The sequence below is a fragment of the Saccostrea echinata genome, unplaced genomic scaffold (assembly GCF_033153115.1).
Source record: "Saccostrea echinata isolate AGI-Se365-2 ecotype Australia unplaced genomic scaffold, CSIRO_AGI_Sech_v1 ptg000010l, whole genome shotgun sequence".
NCBI lineage: Eukaryota > Metazoa > Mollusca > Bivalvia > Ostreida > Ostreidae > Saccostrea > Saccostrea echinata.
Window position 1 is genome coordinate 13,990,737 of NW_026889759.1, and position 19,914 is coordinate 14,010,650.

At 32.3% G+C, this 19,914-nt stretch overlaps 2 protein-coding genes across 2 annotated transcripts; one reads left to right on the forward strand and one right to left on the reverse strand.

Annotated features, from left to right (window-relative positions):
• Nucleotides 1–3,312: 3,312 nt before the first annotated feature.
• LOC133184753 (nuclear distribution protein nudE homolog 1-like) lies at nucleotides 3,313–11,965 on the reverse strand. The gene is made up of 9 exons (XM_061319823.1): nucleotides 11,886–11,965; nucleotides 9,691–9,844; nucleotides 8,596–8,744; nucleotides 8,147–8,192; nucleotides 7,880–7,970; nucleotides 7,436–7,609; nucleotides 7,159–7,253; nucleotides 5,021–5,115; nucleotides 3,313–3,686 (listed from the first exon to the last, which is right to left on the reverse strand). The coding sequence occupies exons 1-9, from the start codon at nucleotides 11,963–11,965 to the stop codon at nucleotides 3,623–3,625; spliced, it is 948 nt and encodes a 315-aa protein (XP_061175807.1). The 3' UTR covers nucleotides 3,313–3,622.
• Nucleotides 11,966–12,349: 384 nt separating this feature from the next.
• Nucleotides 12,350–16,511, forward strand: LOC133184458 (programmed cell death protein 2-like). Its single transcript, XM_061319546.1, has 6 exons — nucleotides 12,350–12,480; nucleotides 12,823–12,983; nucleotides 14,147–14,776; nucleotides 15,219–15,341; nucleotides 15,493–15,653; nucleotides 16,001–16,511. The coding sequence occupies exons 1-6, from the start codon at nucleotides 12,400–12,402 to the stop codon at nucleotides 16,126–16,128; spliced, it is 1,284 nt and encodes a 427-aa protein (XP_061175530.1). The 5' UTR covers nucleotides 12,350–12,399; the 3' UTR covers nucleotides 16,129–16,511.
• The last annotated feature ends 3,403 nt before the right edge of the window (nucleotides 16,512–19,914 follow it).

The following is a 19,914-nucleotide window of genomic DNA, read 5'->3' on the forward strand; positions in this document are numbered from 1 at the left end:
AATGATGTATACAGCAACCCTGATAAACACACAAAATATCACAACAAATCAAAATAATCAAATTAAAATTCACAGCAGTTACTATTCATTGTATGATTCATTCAGTGAATTCATGTATACTCTACTGATGAATTGTTTAATTCCATGACATCAAATATCATACACACACAGTCATTGCAATTACAAGTAAAACAAATCTCCTTCATGTCAACAACATATAAGATAACAGAAGTATTAAGTTACTTATTCTAATCATCATTTAGAGGAAGACAAGCTTTATCATTTACAGATAAGGGAAGTTAAAGCTTCATTTTTTGTCATTTTTTCTGATAATAGGCTGTTCTCTCAAACTTTCTGATGGTCTTTCAAATCAATGTGGTCTTTACTAATAAAGAGTGAGCAACTTTATGAAGCAATATTAAACTACCACCATGAAATGGAAAATTTGTGAAATGAATAGGATTAAAAAGTACAATATGGTGTCAACAGTATTTATAAAGGCATTATATTTTTTGGCTTCAAAAATGCCTTTCCCATCACCTACCTTCCAGTGAAAAAAATTGAAAGAAACTTGGTTGAACATAACCAAAAAAGAGAAGAAGAAGAAGAAAGAAAAGAAAGTTTTCTCGGCATTTTTTCTTTAAACAATAGTTCCATGAAATGTTATTTCCAAAAATTAAAAAAAAATTAAACTGAAAAAATGTAACTCATCAGGAAGCTAAAATTTCTTTACATGATACCCATATAAATTGCCATTTAAAACATGTATACAATGAACACAATTTTCCTACAAATCTAATTAATAGCTTAAATCACTAAACAATATACTATACCCACTAATAATGTTTTTTTCTTTCATATCATTAATTTCTATCTTATCTTTTGTTTTGATTGCCATATTATCATTTTTTAAATTTATATATAATTGGGGAAGGGGGGGGGTTGGTTGTGTCAAATTGGTTGTATGCATGTCCATAGTAAGACATTAACTAAAACTTAAACAACAACTACAATGTAAATTATCATACTATGTGATTATGATTCTCCAATAACTTAACACAAATCACTAACTATGTACAAATGAGTATTCACAACATATATCTGTACAGTTATTATATGTATACAATTTTAAAAGCACATGTATATGGTTGTCTTTCCATATTTCAAATCCAACAAGAGGCCCATGGGCCACATCGCTCACCTGAGTAACTTTGGCCATGCTGTTCATTACCAGACTTTCCCCCTTGTAATACCTATTGTGGTCCCACCCTACCCCCAGGGGCCATGATTTGAACAATTTAGAATCTACACTACCCAAGGATGCTTCCATATAAGTTTCAGTTTTTCTGGTCCAGTGGTTCTTGAGAAGAAGATTTTTAAAGATTTTTCCTATATATTTCAATGTAAAACTTGGGATTCCCCCTATTGTGGCCCCGCCCTACCCCCGGGGGTCATGATTTTAACAATTTAGAATCTGCACTATCCCAGGATGCTTCCACATAAGTTTCAGTTTTTCTGGTCCAGTGGTTCTTGAGAAGAAGATTTTTAAAGATTTTTCCTATATATTTCAATGTAAAACTTGGGATTCCCCCTATTGTGGCCCCGCCCTACCCCCGGGGGTCATGATTTTAACAATTTAGAATCTGCACTATCCCAGGATGCTTCCACATAAGTTTCAGCTTTTCTGGCCCAGTGGTTCTTGAGAAGAAGATTTTTAAAGATTTTTCCTATATATTTCAATGTAAAAACTTGGGATTCCCCCTATTGTGGCCCCGCCCTACCCCCGGGGGTCATGATTTGAACAATTTAGAATCTACACTACCTCAGGATGCTTCCACTTAAGTTTCAGCTTTTCTGGCTCAGTGGTTCTTGAGAAGAAGATTTTTCCTATATATTTCAATGTAAAACTTGGATTCCCTATTGTGGCCCCGCCCTACCCTCGGGGGTCATGATTTTAACAATTTAGAATCTACACTACCCCAGGATGCTTCCACATAAGATTCAGCTTTTCTGAACCAGTGGTTCTTGAGAAGAAGATTTTTAAAGATTTTTCCTATATATTTCAATGTAAAACTTGGGATTCCCCCTATTGTGGCCCCGCCCTACCCCCGGGGGTCATGATTTGAACAATTTAGAATCTACACTACCTCAGGATGCTTCCACTTAAGTTTCAGCTTTTCTGGCTCAGTGGTTCTTGAGAAGAAGATTTTTCCTATATATTTCAATGTAAAACTTGGATTCCCTATTGTGGCCCCGCCCTACCCTCGGGGGTCATGATTTTAACAATTTAGAATCTACACTACCCAAGGATGCTTCCACATAAGATTCAGCTTTTCTGAACCAGTGGTTCTTGAGAAGAAGATTTTTAAAGATTTTTCCTATATATTTCAATGTAAAACTTGTATTTCCTATTGTGGCCCCGCCCTACCCCCAGGGGTCATGATTTTAACAATTTAGAATCTACACTACCCCAGGATGCTTCCACATAAGTTTCAGCTTTTCTGGCCCAGTGGTTCTTGAGAAGAAGATTTTTAAAGATTTTTCCTATATATTTCAATGTAAAACTTGGATTCCCTATTGTGGCCCCGCCGCCATACCCCCGGGGGTCATGATTTTAATAATTTAGAATCTGCACTTTCCCAGGATGCTTCCACATAAGTTTCAGCTTTTCTGGCCCAGTGGTTCTTGAGAAGAAGATTTTTAAAGATTTTTCCTATATATTTCAATGTAAAACTTGGATTCCCTATTGTGGCCCCGCCCTACCCCCGGGGGTCATGATTTTAACAATTTAGAATCTGCTCTATCCCAGGATGCTTCCACATAAGTTTCAGCTTTTCTGGCCCAGTGGTTCTTGAGAAGAAGATTTTTAAAGATTTTTCCTATATATTTCAATGTAAAACTTGGATTCCCTATTGTGGCCCCGCCCTACCCCCGGGGGTCATGATTTTAACAATTTAGAATCTGCTCTATCCCAGGATGCTTCCACATAAGTTTCAGCTTTTCTGGCCCAGTGGTTCTTGAGAAGAAGATTTTTTAATGACCCCACCCTTTTTTTGTCTTTTCTTGATTATCTCCCCTTGTAAGGGGACTTGGCCCTTTATTTTAACAATTTAAACTCCCCTTCCCCCAAGGATACTTTGTACTAAGTTTGGTTAAAATTGGCCCAGTGGTTCTTGAGAAGAAGTTGAAAATGTGAAAAGTTTACAGACGGACGGACGGACAGACGGACAGACGGACGGACGGACGACGGACAACGGGTGATCAGAAAAGCTCACTTGAGCTTTCAGCTCAGGTGAGCTAAAAATGAAAGAAAAAAAAATATACATCACAATTTTTTTTATGAGAATTTTGCTAATGTGAAACCCAGTTACAGAATGACAAAGAATTGATGTTATATACATGGATACATGTATACAACAACCCTCCCCCAAAATTGAAACACTGTTTTTAAAAAGTTCAAATAACCTTTTCTGTAATCGAAAATGTTTGTTCAGGAATGAAATTCTGACAGCATCTAAAGATCAATAACTGGTCACAGAAACATGTAATCTTTGCCCTGACTACTTGGATAGAAAATATCATCATGGATTGCTTTGTGAGAGTGGCGAGGTTTGGCTGAACATCAGACTGGAATTTTCACTCCTTGCTGTGGTGGCACTGAGGCTCCTCTGTTTAATCTTTTAGCCCTGAAAGAAGGTATTCAACATAATTGCATTGATTAAATTATAATGAATAAATCTGTATTTTAAGTTTTTTCCCTAAAATATCTTAATAAAACCCTCTAGCCTGAGGTACATGTACATTGAAACATTTGTCAATTTAAAGTTTTTTGATTAAGTCCATTCCCAAGTAATTGCATGCCCTTACAGACAAAATTGCATAAATGTTGCATCTTGGGATGCACACAACTAGATAATTAGTTTAGCATGGGACTTTGCCTTTCTTAAAGATAACATTTCATGAGGTAAGCTCTGTAATCTTTGATTACCTATGTTTAATCTACTACATATCTTTATCCTATGCATAAGTTTGGTGTTAATCTGCACAGTGTTCTTCAGAAGATTTTTTAGCAGCCACTAATTTTGTTTTTCTTTCCCTAATTATTTCCCCTTGTTTAAGGGTCACATCCCTGTTTTTAATATAAAATGAAAGCCCTTGGGTCAAGGTTACTCTGTCACAAATTTGACAAAAATTGACCAATGGGTTCTTGAAATATGGCCCATATTCCAAACAAGAAGTCTGTGAGCCAATGCTCACTAATAATACCCCTGCTCTGATGTAAATACACAAGTTTATTTATGGACAGACACAGGGATAAACAGGAAGTTGACATCATATTCGTACAAAAATAAATTCCGCCATATGACATGCCTAAACAAAGAGTGTGCTAAACTCTCAAGCATCTGCGATAAGTAGATGCTGAGAAAACTATAACCAAAATTTTTTATATATGGTACGGATGCACGGATAAACAGGAAGTTGACATCAGATTCGTACAAAAATGAATCCCACCGTATGGCATGCCTAAACAAAGAGTGTGCTAAATTTTTAAGCATCTGCGATGAATAGTTGCTGAGAAAACTGTAACCAAAATTTGTTATGTATGGTACAGACAGATGCATGGATAACAGGGAGTTGATATTGGATTTGCACAAAAATGAATCCCACCAACTGACATGCCTAAACAAAGAGTGTGCTAAAATTTCAAGCATCTGGGATGAGTAATTGCTGAGAAAACTGCGATGAAAATTTGTTACGGACAGACACACTGACACACGAATACTGAGACAGACAGACACACAAGGGTAAAACAGTATACCCCCCTCTCCTTCAGAGCAGGGGTATATACACATACTGCACAACTGGCCATGGCATTAGCTCTTTGAACATTTGGCTCAGAAGAGCTAAAAATCGTTGAATTTGTCAAAAGCAAAATGATTTTCAACATATGAAAAACTGAAATATCTGTGAATAGAAATAGATTGAGCAATGCAGAGCAAAACAATTAAACATGTACTACCTTGGGGAATTCGTTGGACTAGCTGACACTGGCTTTCCACCTCTTGGATTATCTTTCACAAAATTTCGACAGGAAGCTAGTTTAGATTCTAGAGCCTGTGGAATCAAGGAATATATTGAACAATTAATAATCAACATTATTTTTTTAATGAAGTTAATCATTCCTTAGTCATATTTGTGTTGAGTTTTGCAGTGATAACCAAGGTTCTACCAGAGTTATAGACTTCAGAAACACGATCTGACCCCCAGTCTAAAACCATTTACACATTTATATGTACACAACTCAGTGGGATGAAGTGTAAATCATTTTAAATGCTATCAAAATAATCACTGTTGTCAGCACGATTCAAACTTTTATCTGTTAGAATACTCTTCACATATTTTCATATACATTAATTATAACTTTCTTTCTTTAAACATTGCACTTGTAGAGATCTGAGAAGATATTCTCTGAATTATATACATGTACTGTACACTTTTTTTATTTGGGAGAACTTTACTTACACATAATTAGGTGAGACAGTGTGCCATTGAAAATTTCATTCCTGTGTATATTTTTATGCGTAAAGAATACGTAAAACAATAACCAGAAATCGTGAAATTTTGTCTCCCTTATAAATACCAAACACCTATCTCACAAAAGTAAGGTGTCGTGAAAATTTGGTGATCTACAGTACATATGACTGTATGGACGTGCTTGACAATGTAAGATAAATTTTTTTTTTCAAGAAAAATATCAAAAGGCCATTTTTGTTTCTTTTTTCAGGTAGGTTTCTGGATATTTCATTGGAAAACAAAAATTTTCAGCAAATCGTTATGTAGCTTCAATTACTTGTAATCCAAATTGTCCAAACTGTAAGTGAACAGGTCTGGACGATTCGAAATATGGAAGTCAAGAACGACAACTGTGAATTGCTATAAATACACAGAATAAACAAGGTGCTAACCCTTCTGACCAATCAGATAACGGCATTTAGACAAACCATGAGAAAATAAATAAAACACGTGGTTTTTAAGTTTTTTTGCTCAAAAGATATTTTTAGGACAAACTTTTTGTAAACTTTATGTACATTTAGGAATGATATAGTATATATGACAATTCTACCGTGAACAAACACAACTTGAAAGCTTAGAATAAATTCTTAGTGAGATTAAAAATCTGTCACTACAAGGTAGCAATCCCAAAAGTTTAACTTGTGTTAAGACATTTGATATAAATACGGCAGATTTTCAGTTTTTAGAGCCTGACATATGGGAATATAACAGTCTTAATTATATTCTGAGTGTTTATTACAAAATCGTCCATGAAATTTCTGGTATGCGAGGTAAGATATGGTGATAAAAGTATTCATGTACATTCCCTTTTCTCCATGTTTTTCACCTTTCCTTATGTCCATTTAAAGTGTATATAACAATCATAGTATTCAGCGCTCATGAAACCCGCGTTAATTATAAAACTATATGTAGTCCATAAGATGAATACTTGTGTGCAGTAGATCTATACGCACGGAAACTATATCTATGAAAATCGGATGCGGCTAAGCAAAATTATATTTACCAACATAGAGTATGTTCTGGTAAATGTTATAATTGGACTTGACAATAGCTCGACGGTGTGATCTATTCCCCCGTAAACGATCGCATTGTGACATGCATTAATTTTCTTTCTTTTCCGAGATGAAATGTCAAGTTTGTTCACGGTAAATATGTGGGAAATACCTTATTCATCCAAACTTTTCAACTTGATTCTAAAGATTTTTTGTCAAAAAAATCTTTTTGAGGAAAAAAAACAAAGGCACGTGTTCTCTTTTTGTTCCTTTGAAATATGTTTTGGGGTGTGTAAAAATGCTGTTGTCTGATTGGGCAGAATAATATTTACATGTACATGATGTATATTTATAGCAACTTTCAGTTATCGTTCTTGACTTCCGTATTTGGAAATCGTCCAGACCTGGTGAAGGACATATTGCACTATCTAATCCATAATTCCCACCTGTTAATGTAGTTCAGATTTATATTTCATTTAAGAAGATACCAATGCATACTCTTGAGACCAAGTACATAGTGATACATAGAAAAAAAAATTATAAATTGATTGCATAAAAGTAAATGTGGAATTTAACAGAAGAGAAAACTTACTCCAACTTTTCGAAGCAGGTCTCCTACAATGTTTAAAGCTGAGATTCTTGCAGATGGTGTTAGTGGTGTGCTTGTTGCTGATTTAAAAGGTATACCTAAAAAATAATATACCCTGGTACATGGCATTTTTGGGTTTACATAAATGAATTCATTCACTGTATTTACATGAAGATATAACTTAGTGCAATAACTTGACCTATTTTCTACAATTCAGTGACAATTTCAACATGTGCTTAAATATATAGGTCATTTCATGGCAGAGACATAAAAATCTTACCTCTATTAGGAGGTGTGGATAAAGGGGGAGCTTTATCATTAATGCTGTGTTCTTCTCGCGAATCCTGTTTCTTTTTTACCGGGATTGCGTTGGAATTACTGTCATCTTTGGAAGCAATGCTTTCAACTGAACTTGCTGGTCTTGATTGTACCACATTTAACTCTGATCGAAGGTCTGTGGCAAAAAATAATTGATAAATAAATCTGAGAGACAATTTTTTTTAAATATAAAGATAAATTATAAAAAAATCACATAAAATTATCACTTTCCATTTCATGACAGCATAGTTTTTCCAAATAAATAATAACATAGTAAATCACAATTCATGTACCATCAAGATTTAACATGACCATTTACAAGTTATATCTACATCATATACATCAAAGAATTTGAAGATAAAGCATCACCTACTACATGTATTAGATATCATAACTTTATGCTTACCTGTTGCTTCGTCTTTCAATCTTTGCACTGTTTCTGTTAAAGTTTCCTTTTCATCTAATTCACTTTCTAAAAAGGCGTTCCTTTCGATTGCCTTCAATAAAAAAGATAGTTACAATTTTTTTTTTTTAAACTAATTAAAAATACTTAGTACATGTATTAATATAAAAAAGCAGCTAAAGTTTCCATTTCCATATTTTTAAGTTTAAAAATGAACATAAATTGTATTTGAAATCGGACAGAAATCGTATGTATAACCTTCCAAATTACCTGATTTAATCTCACTTCAAAATCTTCCAGTGATACAACTGTTGCCCTGAGAGAGAAATGAATTTATTACCACATATATGTCTTTAAAGATACTAGACAGCATACAGTCAATTTAGTGTCAAGCCCCCACCTTTGGAGTGAAACTTTCGACCCTTGAAACATAATTTTACAATTTAGGTAGAGAATTCCTTATTATTTATCACAACAAATGAAATTAGTCTGGAGGAAAAAAAAACTTTCGAAAGTAAAATGAATATTCAATATATACATGATATAATCATCTTAGGACATTCATTTCAAATTTTTTGTAAAGGGTTCATAGTTTAAACTAAGAGTAAAGACTAGTAAAGTATTTGTAATTTTTTTTCATTTGTTGATTTTTTTTTCAGAGAATCACCTTATTTCTGACTGCCTTTATAAAAACATTCCTGATAATCCTATGCACTGACCTCTTGGCTCTTTCCAGATCATCATTTGTCTGTTCTAACTCTCGGATATATCTTTGTAGTTCATCTTTATAGGCACTAACTTGAGCTAGTTCATCCTCTAAATTGGATACTTGTCTGTGACTGTTTGTTTGTAACAGCTCAATCTTTTCCTTTAAAAATAATTTCAAATAATGTTATTTGAATTCCCTGTGAGAGTGATCATTCAAGCAAGTTTTTTAAAAAAGTTTCCAACATCAGTATTCTTTTTCTTTGGTTAGGCCAAATAAAAAAATACGTGTGGTTCCGGTTACCCGACCTTCCCTATTTTATACCCCTGACCCTAAACTTTTTTTTTGGCAATTTTCATATTTTTTCCAGAATTTTCCCCGATTTCCATCAGTGGCTCCAGTTTAAGTTTTAGTTTCAGCAATGATGGCCTCCTTGCAAAACATAGTGCAAGTGTTTAATAGTGTTAAATCCAAAGCAAGCTGGCACGTAGGTGTCCCCTACCAATATTGACTAGTATATCATTACACCTCATCTAAATGCCATTTGCAAAGCAGTGATAGGTATTATTTAGAAAAAATTAAGAAAATAATTTTGTTAAAAAAAAAAAAAAAAAAAATTCCCTACCTACTTACCCTAATTTTTTGGGGAGTGTAACCGGAACCACACATACTTTTTTGTTTGGCCTTATTGAAAACTAGATTTTTCAGTTTCATATAATTATACTGTGAAAACTACATGTATAAGACACGGTTCTCTCTAAATGTTTATGTCTATGTAATAAGAAATTTTTTACCATGTCCATCTTAATAGTGATAAACAGTAATTAGTGTCTATTTAGTGAGCAAACAAACAACCATACTAAAATAACACTGCCTATTAATTTTGAAGTAAAACAATTGAGTCTAACTTCTTACCTGAACATAATTTAGTTCATATATGACAGTTTTCTCTAAATGTTTATGTTTATGTAATAACATTTTTTTTACCATGTTCATCATAATTGTGATAAACAATAATTCGTGTCTATTTAGTGAGCAAACAAACAACCATACTAACATATCAGTGCCTATTAAGTTTGAAGTAAAGCAATTCAGTCTGACTTCTTACCTTGAGTGAGGCATTTTCACTGCTAAGTTTTGTGGTCTCTGACAAAAGATCTTTGTTTTTGGATTCCAGCTGCTCCAGCTGTGCTTCCAGTTCACATTCCAACTCCCTGCTGCTTATCTGGAATTCCTCTAATTCCTCCCTTGTTTCTTCTAAACTGAACACAAGATAACAAATTATATATATATATATATATATATATATATATATATATATATATATATATATATATATATATATATATAATTATATACATATATACTCACTTTAACTGAGATTCATATGTGAATTATAACTTTCATATGAATTATATTAGTTGTGAACAGAAAAATTGCATGAAGACCATTACATTTGCAATATTTTAAAATCTACATATAATTAGCTATTTTAAGTTAATATATCAAAAGAAAGTGTAGACTTTTTTGGAATTTTATAAACAGGGTTGTCCCTATTAAGAATTGAAATAGGAGGAGGGGACTTTTAAAAAAGTAGAAAGGGTCTGGGGTTCCTCTCCTAATGGGGAGTTTAGGGGGAAAAAGCAAAATAACCTGGGTTTGGGGATTATGTCATTAGGTTCACCTGTCATTATAGGCTGGGAAATTCCCCTGCCCCCGGGGCTTATAGGGACAACCCTTTTTATATATAAAATTTTTGTCTTCTAAAATAATACTATGGTACTTTCAATACACCTCATTATAAAATGAATTAATGCTTAATTATGATACAATATAAGTTAGCTTAAAGATAATGCACTACTAAGTAAACGTTAACCTAAGATTCATTATTAGGCCAATGGCCATGACTGCAGTCTAACCTTGACAACTTCCTGTTCTTTATCATAGGAATGTTTGAGATATAAAGCTACCACATTGCTGTTGTGTATTTTAATTTTCTAATGAAATGAAATGTAAAGATAACAATCAGTAATCATGCTCAAAAGTCCAATTTAATTTCACAAACTGAAAGCAGAGCAGGCATGGACCCTTGAAAATATCAGAAGTGGGATCAAGTGCCATGGAGGAGTAAACTCACTTATAATATGTGTGACTTTGATATTATATGCATAATATATTATAATCTGAAATTTTTTTCAACTGACAAATGGTTTTAGTTTTGTTTTTCATGATACAATATATCATTTTAACATATCCTTCAATAAAAGTGCAACAATAAACCATTTGACGGTATATCGCGGTATATTTTTCCATGGTTCAATTCACGATACACTAAACTGATATCACGGTTCGGTTCAATTCATCCAGAATTATCGGAATCATCTGTTTTGTTTCCTCATTTACAATTTCAAAATGGCTTCCGAGCAAAACATGAAGTTGACGATAACTCTGTAACGGCAATTAAACTCATCTCAAGGCATCTTACAGACCTCAGATTTAACACGGTGAAGGACTTTATCTCATTCCTAATGTGATCAAAAGTAATAGATGTTAAGACAAGTGATAAACCCTTTAGATCTAAAAGTATTCTATGGTAATACATGGTATCTCATCACGCGTGTTTTTCCAACTTGTGGACTAGAATGTGATAACACAAGATACACAAACCTCACAATACAATATGTAGCAAAGTATTCAGTTCACAATACGATACATATCACGATTGATGACAAGGTAAAGAAGTCTTTCAAGTTTGTCGACATATCTTTTTTTAAAACTGGACAAGGTTATATCAAATGTTCATATTTTTGATCAGTAAAATATCAATTTGTTAACTTTATTTGGATTGATATGTAGATCTTTGAGTTGTTACAATATTCTAAACCAATGAGGAACATTTACATGGAACTGCAGTAGTCTGGATTCAAAGTTCAGATATGACTTATTTATAGAAGGAGGCCTTTCCTCATAATCTTCCTTTTAAATTGGAATGAAAAAAGGAAGACATTCATTCTTTTATTCCTTTTATTTACGTAGAAAGCCAGTTGTCATATTTCTCGTGTTATCACGTTCTAGTCCACATTGATGTAGAATTATGTAGACATATTTATCAAACACAAGAAAGGCAAGAAAACGAATGAAATCAAGAAACATGGAGGTTATTCTTTTTCAACTTTTAAATCTTATTCAAGTCCAAGCAAAACAGTTAAAGTTTCAACAAATGCTGTTGATAAATTAATTTTTTTCTCAGAAAATATAATAATAATTCATGAAAGAAATCAAAAACTTAAACAAAGAACTTACTCTTGTTTAAAACGTTCTGCCTCTTGTCGCCAGAAATCTATCTCCTCTTGTGGTGTTTTGAACTTCTTCGAGTCATCCATTCTTAGGTTGACCACCGGAAGTACGACTTAAAGTATTGGATAAAACGCGGAATAAGTGCTCATCGAATCTTTCAAAACTGAAAATAAATTTGTATGTTGAAAAACTTTCAAAAATGAAAATTAAGTCTAGAAGCTCTTCTCTTCATAAGGTAACCTTTAAAATATTTAAACAGTTAGCTAAGGAAATAATATGGAATTTCTGTTTATCTCAATAATCTTTCTGATCGTTGAATGTCTGATGCCTGAATAAGAAATAGGAAAATAGATTGTCTGAATTATAACTACAAATGTTTTTTGTCACCTAATCTACCAAATTCCAATGACTAACGAAGATTTTTAATTGAAGCTCCTAACTTTACCATTATCATCTAAATGAAGGAGTCCGAGCCCGACGTAATAATTTTCTTGACAGGTGATTATAAACCTGATGATCAATGGCACTGTTAGGCCTAAAAGACGAATTACTGGAGGGATCAAATAGCTCCTGGAATGTAAACAAGATAGGAGGGTTGCCTGTGAGCAGTTTATTTTGTACATAACTTAAAATACCTGGCATTCATGTCATTTTTTATGATTCTGTCACCTCAACTGAAAAAGGTCCTCTTAAAATGAAGTTGATAAAAACATTGTGATCATGAGATTAGTAGGAACTTCATTTTATTTCAATGAAACCAATATGTATTATTTGTTATACAGTCAATTTATACAGGATTGAGAATAGAGTTTGAGATTGCAAACTTTGAAGTTGTTTAATTAATATAGTGTGTTTACAAAAAGTGAGAAAGAGAGAGATTACATTATCCTCTGCACTACCTTGTTTAAAAATGGCACTAGGTTGTACGTTATATTTTTTCTAGGACTGGATGTGCGCAGAATGCATCATACCAAAGTGTCAATGTTGTAATGATCCCATGATTCTGATTGTTCAGATTTATTGTCCGTTAGATGGATTTCCTTACCACAGAACGTTATATGTCTTTACTTGTAAAAGAAAACAGTGCTGGGGCCATGATGAGAGGTATTAATTTCATACTATTGGATATGCATTGTAGGGTATTGTGTGCACATATATATTTAAAGATTATGTAATATATATAGTGTGAACTAGGCCTAATTATCACATGCATTGAGATATGATCCATATCACAAATGTGAACTAGGCCTAATTATCACATGCATTGAGATATGATCCATATCACAAAATTACTGATAGGCAATACAACATGTATCACAATTACATTATTTATCAAATGAAAAACATCCCTTCCTTTGTTTTAATATCAGTATAACAAAGACTGTTTAGCACAGTTAATATCTAACAAAATTCCACTTGTATTTCTTGTAAAATTAAGTTATTTTGCATGACATATTGTAATATTTGTGGAGAGAAACCAGTAAGTTGTAAGAACTTTTTTCCCAATCCTTTTGATTTATTCAATAAAATATGTTCAAAACAAAACTGTTTAGCATTATAAAAAAATATAGCAGAAATGACCAGTAATAGTTGGTTTTAGATGTAATGGTAGATTTAAGAGCTCTGCAGAGCTCATGTTAATTGTTGTTATTTCAGATACAAAATGTTGGCTTTAACTAAAATTTACTAACGTACTTACCAAACACATAAACAAAACAAAGACAGTAACATGATCTTGTTCTACACTGACCTAATATCCTGCACTAAAGAAACTATAGAAATGACTATTATAAAGTTGAAGAAATTTGAAAAGAGTATCACAATACTACACTGGCAATACAATACACATAACAGGGCAACTCATAATCAAATTGGTCTATATATTGCATTGTTATATTCAGTAAAGCAAAGTCTTTTATTCTCTGTGCAGAGAAACACTCAATATAATTGGTCTTCGCTCCTCCTAAAAATATTGACAATCATTTAATTTTTACCATTGACCGACAGAGACAGTTTTCCCACAATATTATTTATTATTGAGTTTGATTCTGGTAAGTAGATTGATTTATTGTGACATAATGATACCATCATGACTTCCAAAATCATAATGTCACAATAAAAAAGTAGGTAACACAATCATGGCATCTTGAAGATTCCCTACAACTTACTGGTTCATCTAGATTTCTTTAGAAAGAGAAATATGACTCAGGTAAGCATTGTGGGTCATGGGCCTTCCTATTTTCATAAGATGATTATTTTATTTGCAGCTGGTGTGTCCTGAGATCTCAATCCTTGGATACAAATTACAAAAAACTCTCCTCCAAGTCTTCAAAACAAGTAAAAGAAGAAGCCATGTTTGCAAGCGAAGATGACTGGGGTGACGATGTAAATGATTTGAACGATTTTAGTTTGTCTAAATCTTGCAATAAAATGGAACAAAATACTAAATCAAATTCTAGAAAATCAGACTATGTGGATGTTGTAAAATGTGAAGCTTCTGGCAAAAATAATCATAATACTGAGTTACCTGAGGTAGCCATAACAGAAGGGGCACTGAGCAATGAATTCAAAGGTCTGACTGTACAGGATGATGAAGATATAACAGATGAGGAAGATTATGTAAATGGAGAAGACAAAATGGTCATACCTGATGACAGCTTTCAGAACGTGTTAGAACTGATTGAAAACAAACAAATGACTAGTAATGATATGGAAGAGGGGAACGAGAGTGTTACGGACAGGCTTGTGTCATATTATTTAAGTGTACTTGAAGAAGCTCATCTGCAAACAGAGATTGACAATAATCATCTGAAAAAATTACTCAGCCAATACCAGAGAAATGAGGGCGTGGATCTAGAGGGTTTACTTTACCAAGATTTACCTTCAACCACTTCAAGGTAACTGTTTCATTCAAATTCATACAATGGAGCAAATTTTACTTTATTATTTATACTAATGCTTTCTTAAAACAAGAGGCCCAAGGGCCTTAATGATCACTTGAGGAACCCTGTAAAGGATCCGTAGAATGGCAATACTAGTCCCCTATATTATCTGCTTCCTCATGAAAATTAAAAATCCCATAATTCCATCAAAAATCATTGAAGCAGAACAGAATGCAATCTTGATCTATAACTTGTTAAGGTTTACAAAAATGAGCTCAAAATCTGCAAGCCTTTAGGAAAAAAAGTATGGAAAACCAAGTGGGAAATCTGGTTCCCCTTAAAAATTTAAAAGACTTAAAAATGGGTTTTAGAAATCAAGGTTGAAATTACTGAAAAAAAACATAAGTTTTGCTCCTTTAGTGAAATTCTTGCATCCAATCCAATTTTTTTTTTTCAGTAATGGAAAAGCTGGAGCTGCAACTCAAGGAGAAAAGTATGAACGGACAGAAATTAAACATGGAGATAAGATGTTTCACAGATTTCTAAAACAGACTTCAATATGTCCTCAACAGTGTGTTAGGTAGGCTAGCAGACAAACATGTATTTTTTTCTCATAAACAATAATATTTACATATTCATTAGAAACTATTTTTGATGACATTAAATACCAGTAATGTTTACATTAATCATACGACATTATAACATTTGTGCACAATTTACTTGAATCATAGGTATCAATGGAATGGAAGTCCTTTATATATTAAAGAAATGAGTCCCTCTGAAAAAACAGCCATTACAAATAGGTCTTGCCCTAGTTGTGGAGGGCCTGTTGTGTTTGAACTGCAGTTGATGCCTGCCCTTGTAAACTTCCTCCAATTGCCAGAGAATTCAGGTATGCACATGTAAAATTGTGAATTTGGTATAATTGTAATTGTGAATTTGGAGCATTCATTTCTAGAGGGGTTTATTACTGTGACTGTTTTCTGCTTAACTATTGCCGATACAGCAGTATTGGTACAGAATAGTGACTGGTTTAAAAAAAAAAAATGACCATACAGTAGTGTAGTATTGAATGGAATATTGATTATTATTATTTGTAAACTTTTTTCCCACCAAAGTACAAAATTAAATTTGACATAAGTTCGAGATTGTACGAGAATTTCTTCATTGGGACGAACTATTAACCTACAATTTTCATTCGCTGTGACTTGTTTTCTATATTAATTTTTTATATTGAAGGTCCTGCCACAGAGTTTGGGACAGTGATCGTGTTCACATGTAAGAACAGCTGCTGGGATGGTCAGTCTAAAACCATACAGGAGTTTGTTCATGTCCAACCTGACCCTGACCATCATCTGTTTAACTGAGTGTTTTATTTTAACAATACAATGTGCGACTGTCTGGTGTACCACTAACTGTTTTTAGTGCCGCTGTGGTATTTAGTTTTATCAGTACTTTATTTTTATTGCAATGGTTTTATTCAATACCAGTATTTAGTTTTATTGGTAATTGTATTTATTTGAATGGATTTGGTGAATTCACACTTGGTATAGTAATGAATGAACGGTTCTCTTCATTAAGCAATGAAAAATCCAATATCTTATTTGAAGAGATCTATCAATCTTCTTGTCAGGTTGTGTGATGGATTAGATATTAATAGCCTTTTTTAATAATTTTAAAAGAATCATTATATTTGTAAATGCCACGTACCAGATTGATACACTATTGCCTTCAAAGTTGGTCATTTCAACTTGCAACTCCTGTTGTTCACTTTTAACTTCTTGTGAAAATATTTACATCTGCATTCAATATTTTAGCGGACATTGGTGCTAAATACTACATATCATATGCTGTCTTAAGGTTCTCTGCCCCTCTGATAAGAGAGATTATCCTCATTGGGATGATGGCCATTATGCCATTAAAAAATTGTCAATTAAAGTCATATCTTTTAAATTTTGCCCCGCAAGGCATGCTGAAATTGTTTGCATATGCATTTGTATCATAAATTTGATTTCTTTTGGAAAATGATAATTAGGTTAAAACAGATTTTTATTTGCATGAACAGAGGATTGATAAACTATAAATGGACTGGTCAACCTGAAATGGAACGGTCAGCTAGCATCCGGAAATGAGACTTAGGTTATAAATAGTTCAGTGAAGAAATATAACTTTTAAACATCCATTGAGATATAGATAAGGATTTGTCACGTGATCATATCCTATTAAAAAGGGCTTTAATATGGTAGATTTGATCATGTATCATCCTTATTGATGGGTAAAAGTGATACCTTATTTCTTACCTATATGTGTATTTACATTTGTAATGTTCAGTATCATGATATATATATATTTGTGCACTTATGATCTTTAACCCATAAAATGTATTATTTTTCAAAATTCAATGGATTAACTACAATGAGTTTGTGGTCTTGATGAACATATATTGCAGTGATAGATATAGGTGAATTAAAAAAAATGACCACCAAACTGAATTTCTTTGGCAAAATTCAACTACTTGTAACATTTTTCACTTATATCATCATATTGCAAATGTATTCTAGTTTAAAATCCTGAAGTGGCAATAGAATAGACAATTGGATTTAAAAGTTTCAGAATTTTTATTAGTAAAATTTCTTTTGAAAAAAGAAAATATCATTACACCTTAAAAGACTTTCTAAAATACAAAATCACAAGAAATTATAGTTTTTTTATGCTTCAAAATGGAAAAAGGGGTATAAATGATTAAATCTAGACCTTGAATGAGTATCTTCTCTTGTACATGTGACCAAAAAATTGGCTTTTTGATTGTTATTTTACATTATTTTTTCAATTCTGGTTTGAAAAGTTTTAATATGAAAAAAATATGAAGCAATAAAATTCCCCAAAATTCACTTTTTTGTCCGTTCAAGTCAATTCTTTAAATCTAAGCCGAAAAGAATTGTTATATACAAGTTCTCTTACAAAAAATACTAGATTTTGAAGTGACCCTATGTTACATTATTGTGTTGCACTCCTGACATCTGATATGTATTTTATTTAACATGGTTTTAAAAATTATAACACACAATAACCCATTCTTACTTTGTAAATCAATTTGTCGTGTTGATATTTTTCATCGTTTACAGCAGGTTTTTCATATTTTGAAGACCTTAAAACATGATTATTTGCAAAGTGTAATATATGTAAATTGTATTTAAAATATATGTGAAATGATGAAAACTATTCCCTGAATTGACTGTAAAATTTCTGTAATTTGTTGATAGACATAGTGTTTTGAACATCAAATAGTATCAAGCATTTTTTTTCAACTTATTTTTTAGTAAAGATAGTTAAAAAGCATCAGTAATTATGAAGCAGTTTTGTTGCACTCCTGACTGCAGTAAAGTTTAAAATTAAAACCATAGAACACAAAAATTCATAAAGTGTTGGCAACATCAAGTGGTAATTAATGAAATTGTGCAATACTTATAGTCCAATACTTCATAATCAAAACGGATGAAAGTATTTAAAATTCACATTTTATCTGGAATAAAAAACTAGCTTAAATGTATATTTAGAAGATAAAATATATTTTAAAGCATATTTTCCTTTAGAAGACAAACACAGTAACCCACCAGAAAAATTCTACTCATCATTTTTTCTTTATTTTTATTCTTAGTGGATGATTTATAATTCTAACATATTTGTTGCACTCCTGACCAAAAGCATTGGGGCCTTTAAAGTAGAATTGCAAAGTGAAAATTACGTAAGAACTTGTTCTGTTGTTTCAGTGAAGTTGAGGAGGAATTACTTGAATTTTATGACAATGTTTTAGTGTGTTTATTTTTAACGTTCATTAAAAAAATCACATAAAAGATAGAAACACATCTGAATTGATAAAATTGAAAAAGGAAGGATTTTAATAATAAAACTGTCAATAATTTAGCATTAAATTATACAAAAAGATTATTATTAATTAATGAATACTTCTAAGCATGAATAGAAGTCTTTTCGTCACACAACTTGAATCTTTAAAAAATGTGTTGCACTCCTGACCATAGAAATATGGTTCTGAAGCACAGACAGATCCTGTAATTGATAAATCTATTTGGTAAAAATGTTCTTTGTGTCTTTATTTTCCAAAATAAAAATCAGAAAATCATATAATGATAACAGTTTTTTCATGCCTGGGAGCAAAACATCAAATGTTGCACTCCTGACATTTTTTGGTATGCACATATACTTGACTCTCATTAATGCTGCTTGTGATTTATATAACATTTTTAAGTTTTAAAATTTTTTTTTGGCAACAATACATTTTTTCTGTTGCACTCCTGACATGGTATAACATTTTTTTAAACATCAGTCATGATCACAACTTAATTAAACAAAAGTTATGACAGCTAGTCCACATTTAAAGCTCAATACTTTGAATATTATCAGGAAAGTCTTTATTTTCAACATGAAGCATTATTTTTTATTTCACAGATCTCCAAAAAATATTGAAATTTCAAAATGTCACAAAAAGGTTTTGCACTCCTGACAATTTTAGTGTCATTTTTGGGCATAACTTTTTTGTTAATTGAGATATCAACGAGATATTTGGCAGGTATTTAGACACTATCTAAAGACATATGCTGAGGCATAGAAATCTGTTTTCATTGCCTGTATTTTTAGTGTGGGTTGATAAAAATGCATTTGGTCATTTTTTTTAATTCACCCAAGGCATATGCATTGCTCAAATAATGTTTCTTAAGTGAAAACATTTGCAAATGTAAATTTTTATAAATATACTGCCAAAAGAAGTTAAAGAAATGTGTATATAGAGTTCAAAAGACTAGGTAAATCATGCAAAATACACAAATGCCATGTTAATACATGTATGAGATAAATACCATATGGTGGGTTTATTTAATGGGTGTAAAATTTGGCGTTTTGCTTGCTCAAAGGTATGCTAAATAATTCTGGCGGACACTACAGTTCCACAACATTGCAAAGAGGGGAAGTTTATCTTCCAGATGAATTTTCAGTATGTATGGAAGGGTTTAAGTAAATCCAATACCAGATGAAAGATATAATTTTTAGCATACTGATCAAAGTTAACTTCCTTGCATTTAGTATTTATACACTAGAGTATAAACTTAGAAATTCAAATTTTGGTAGGCTACTACCAA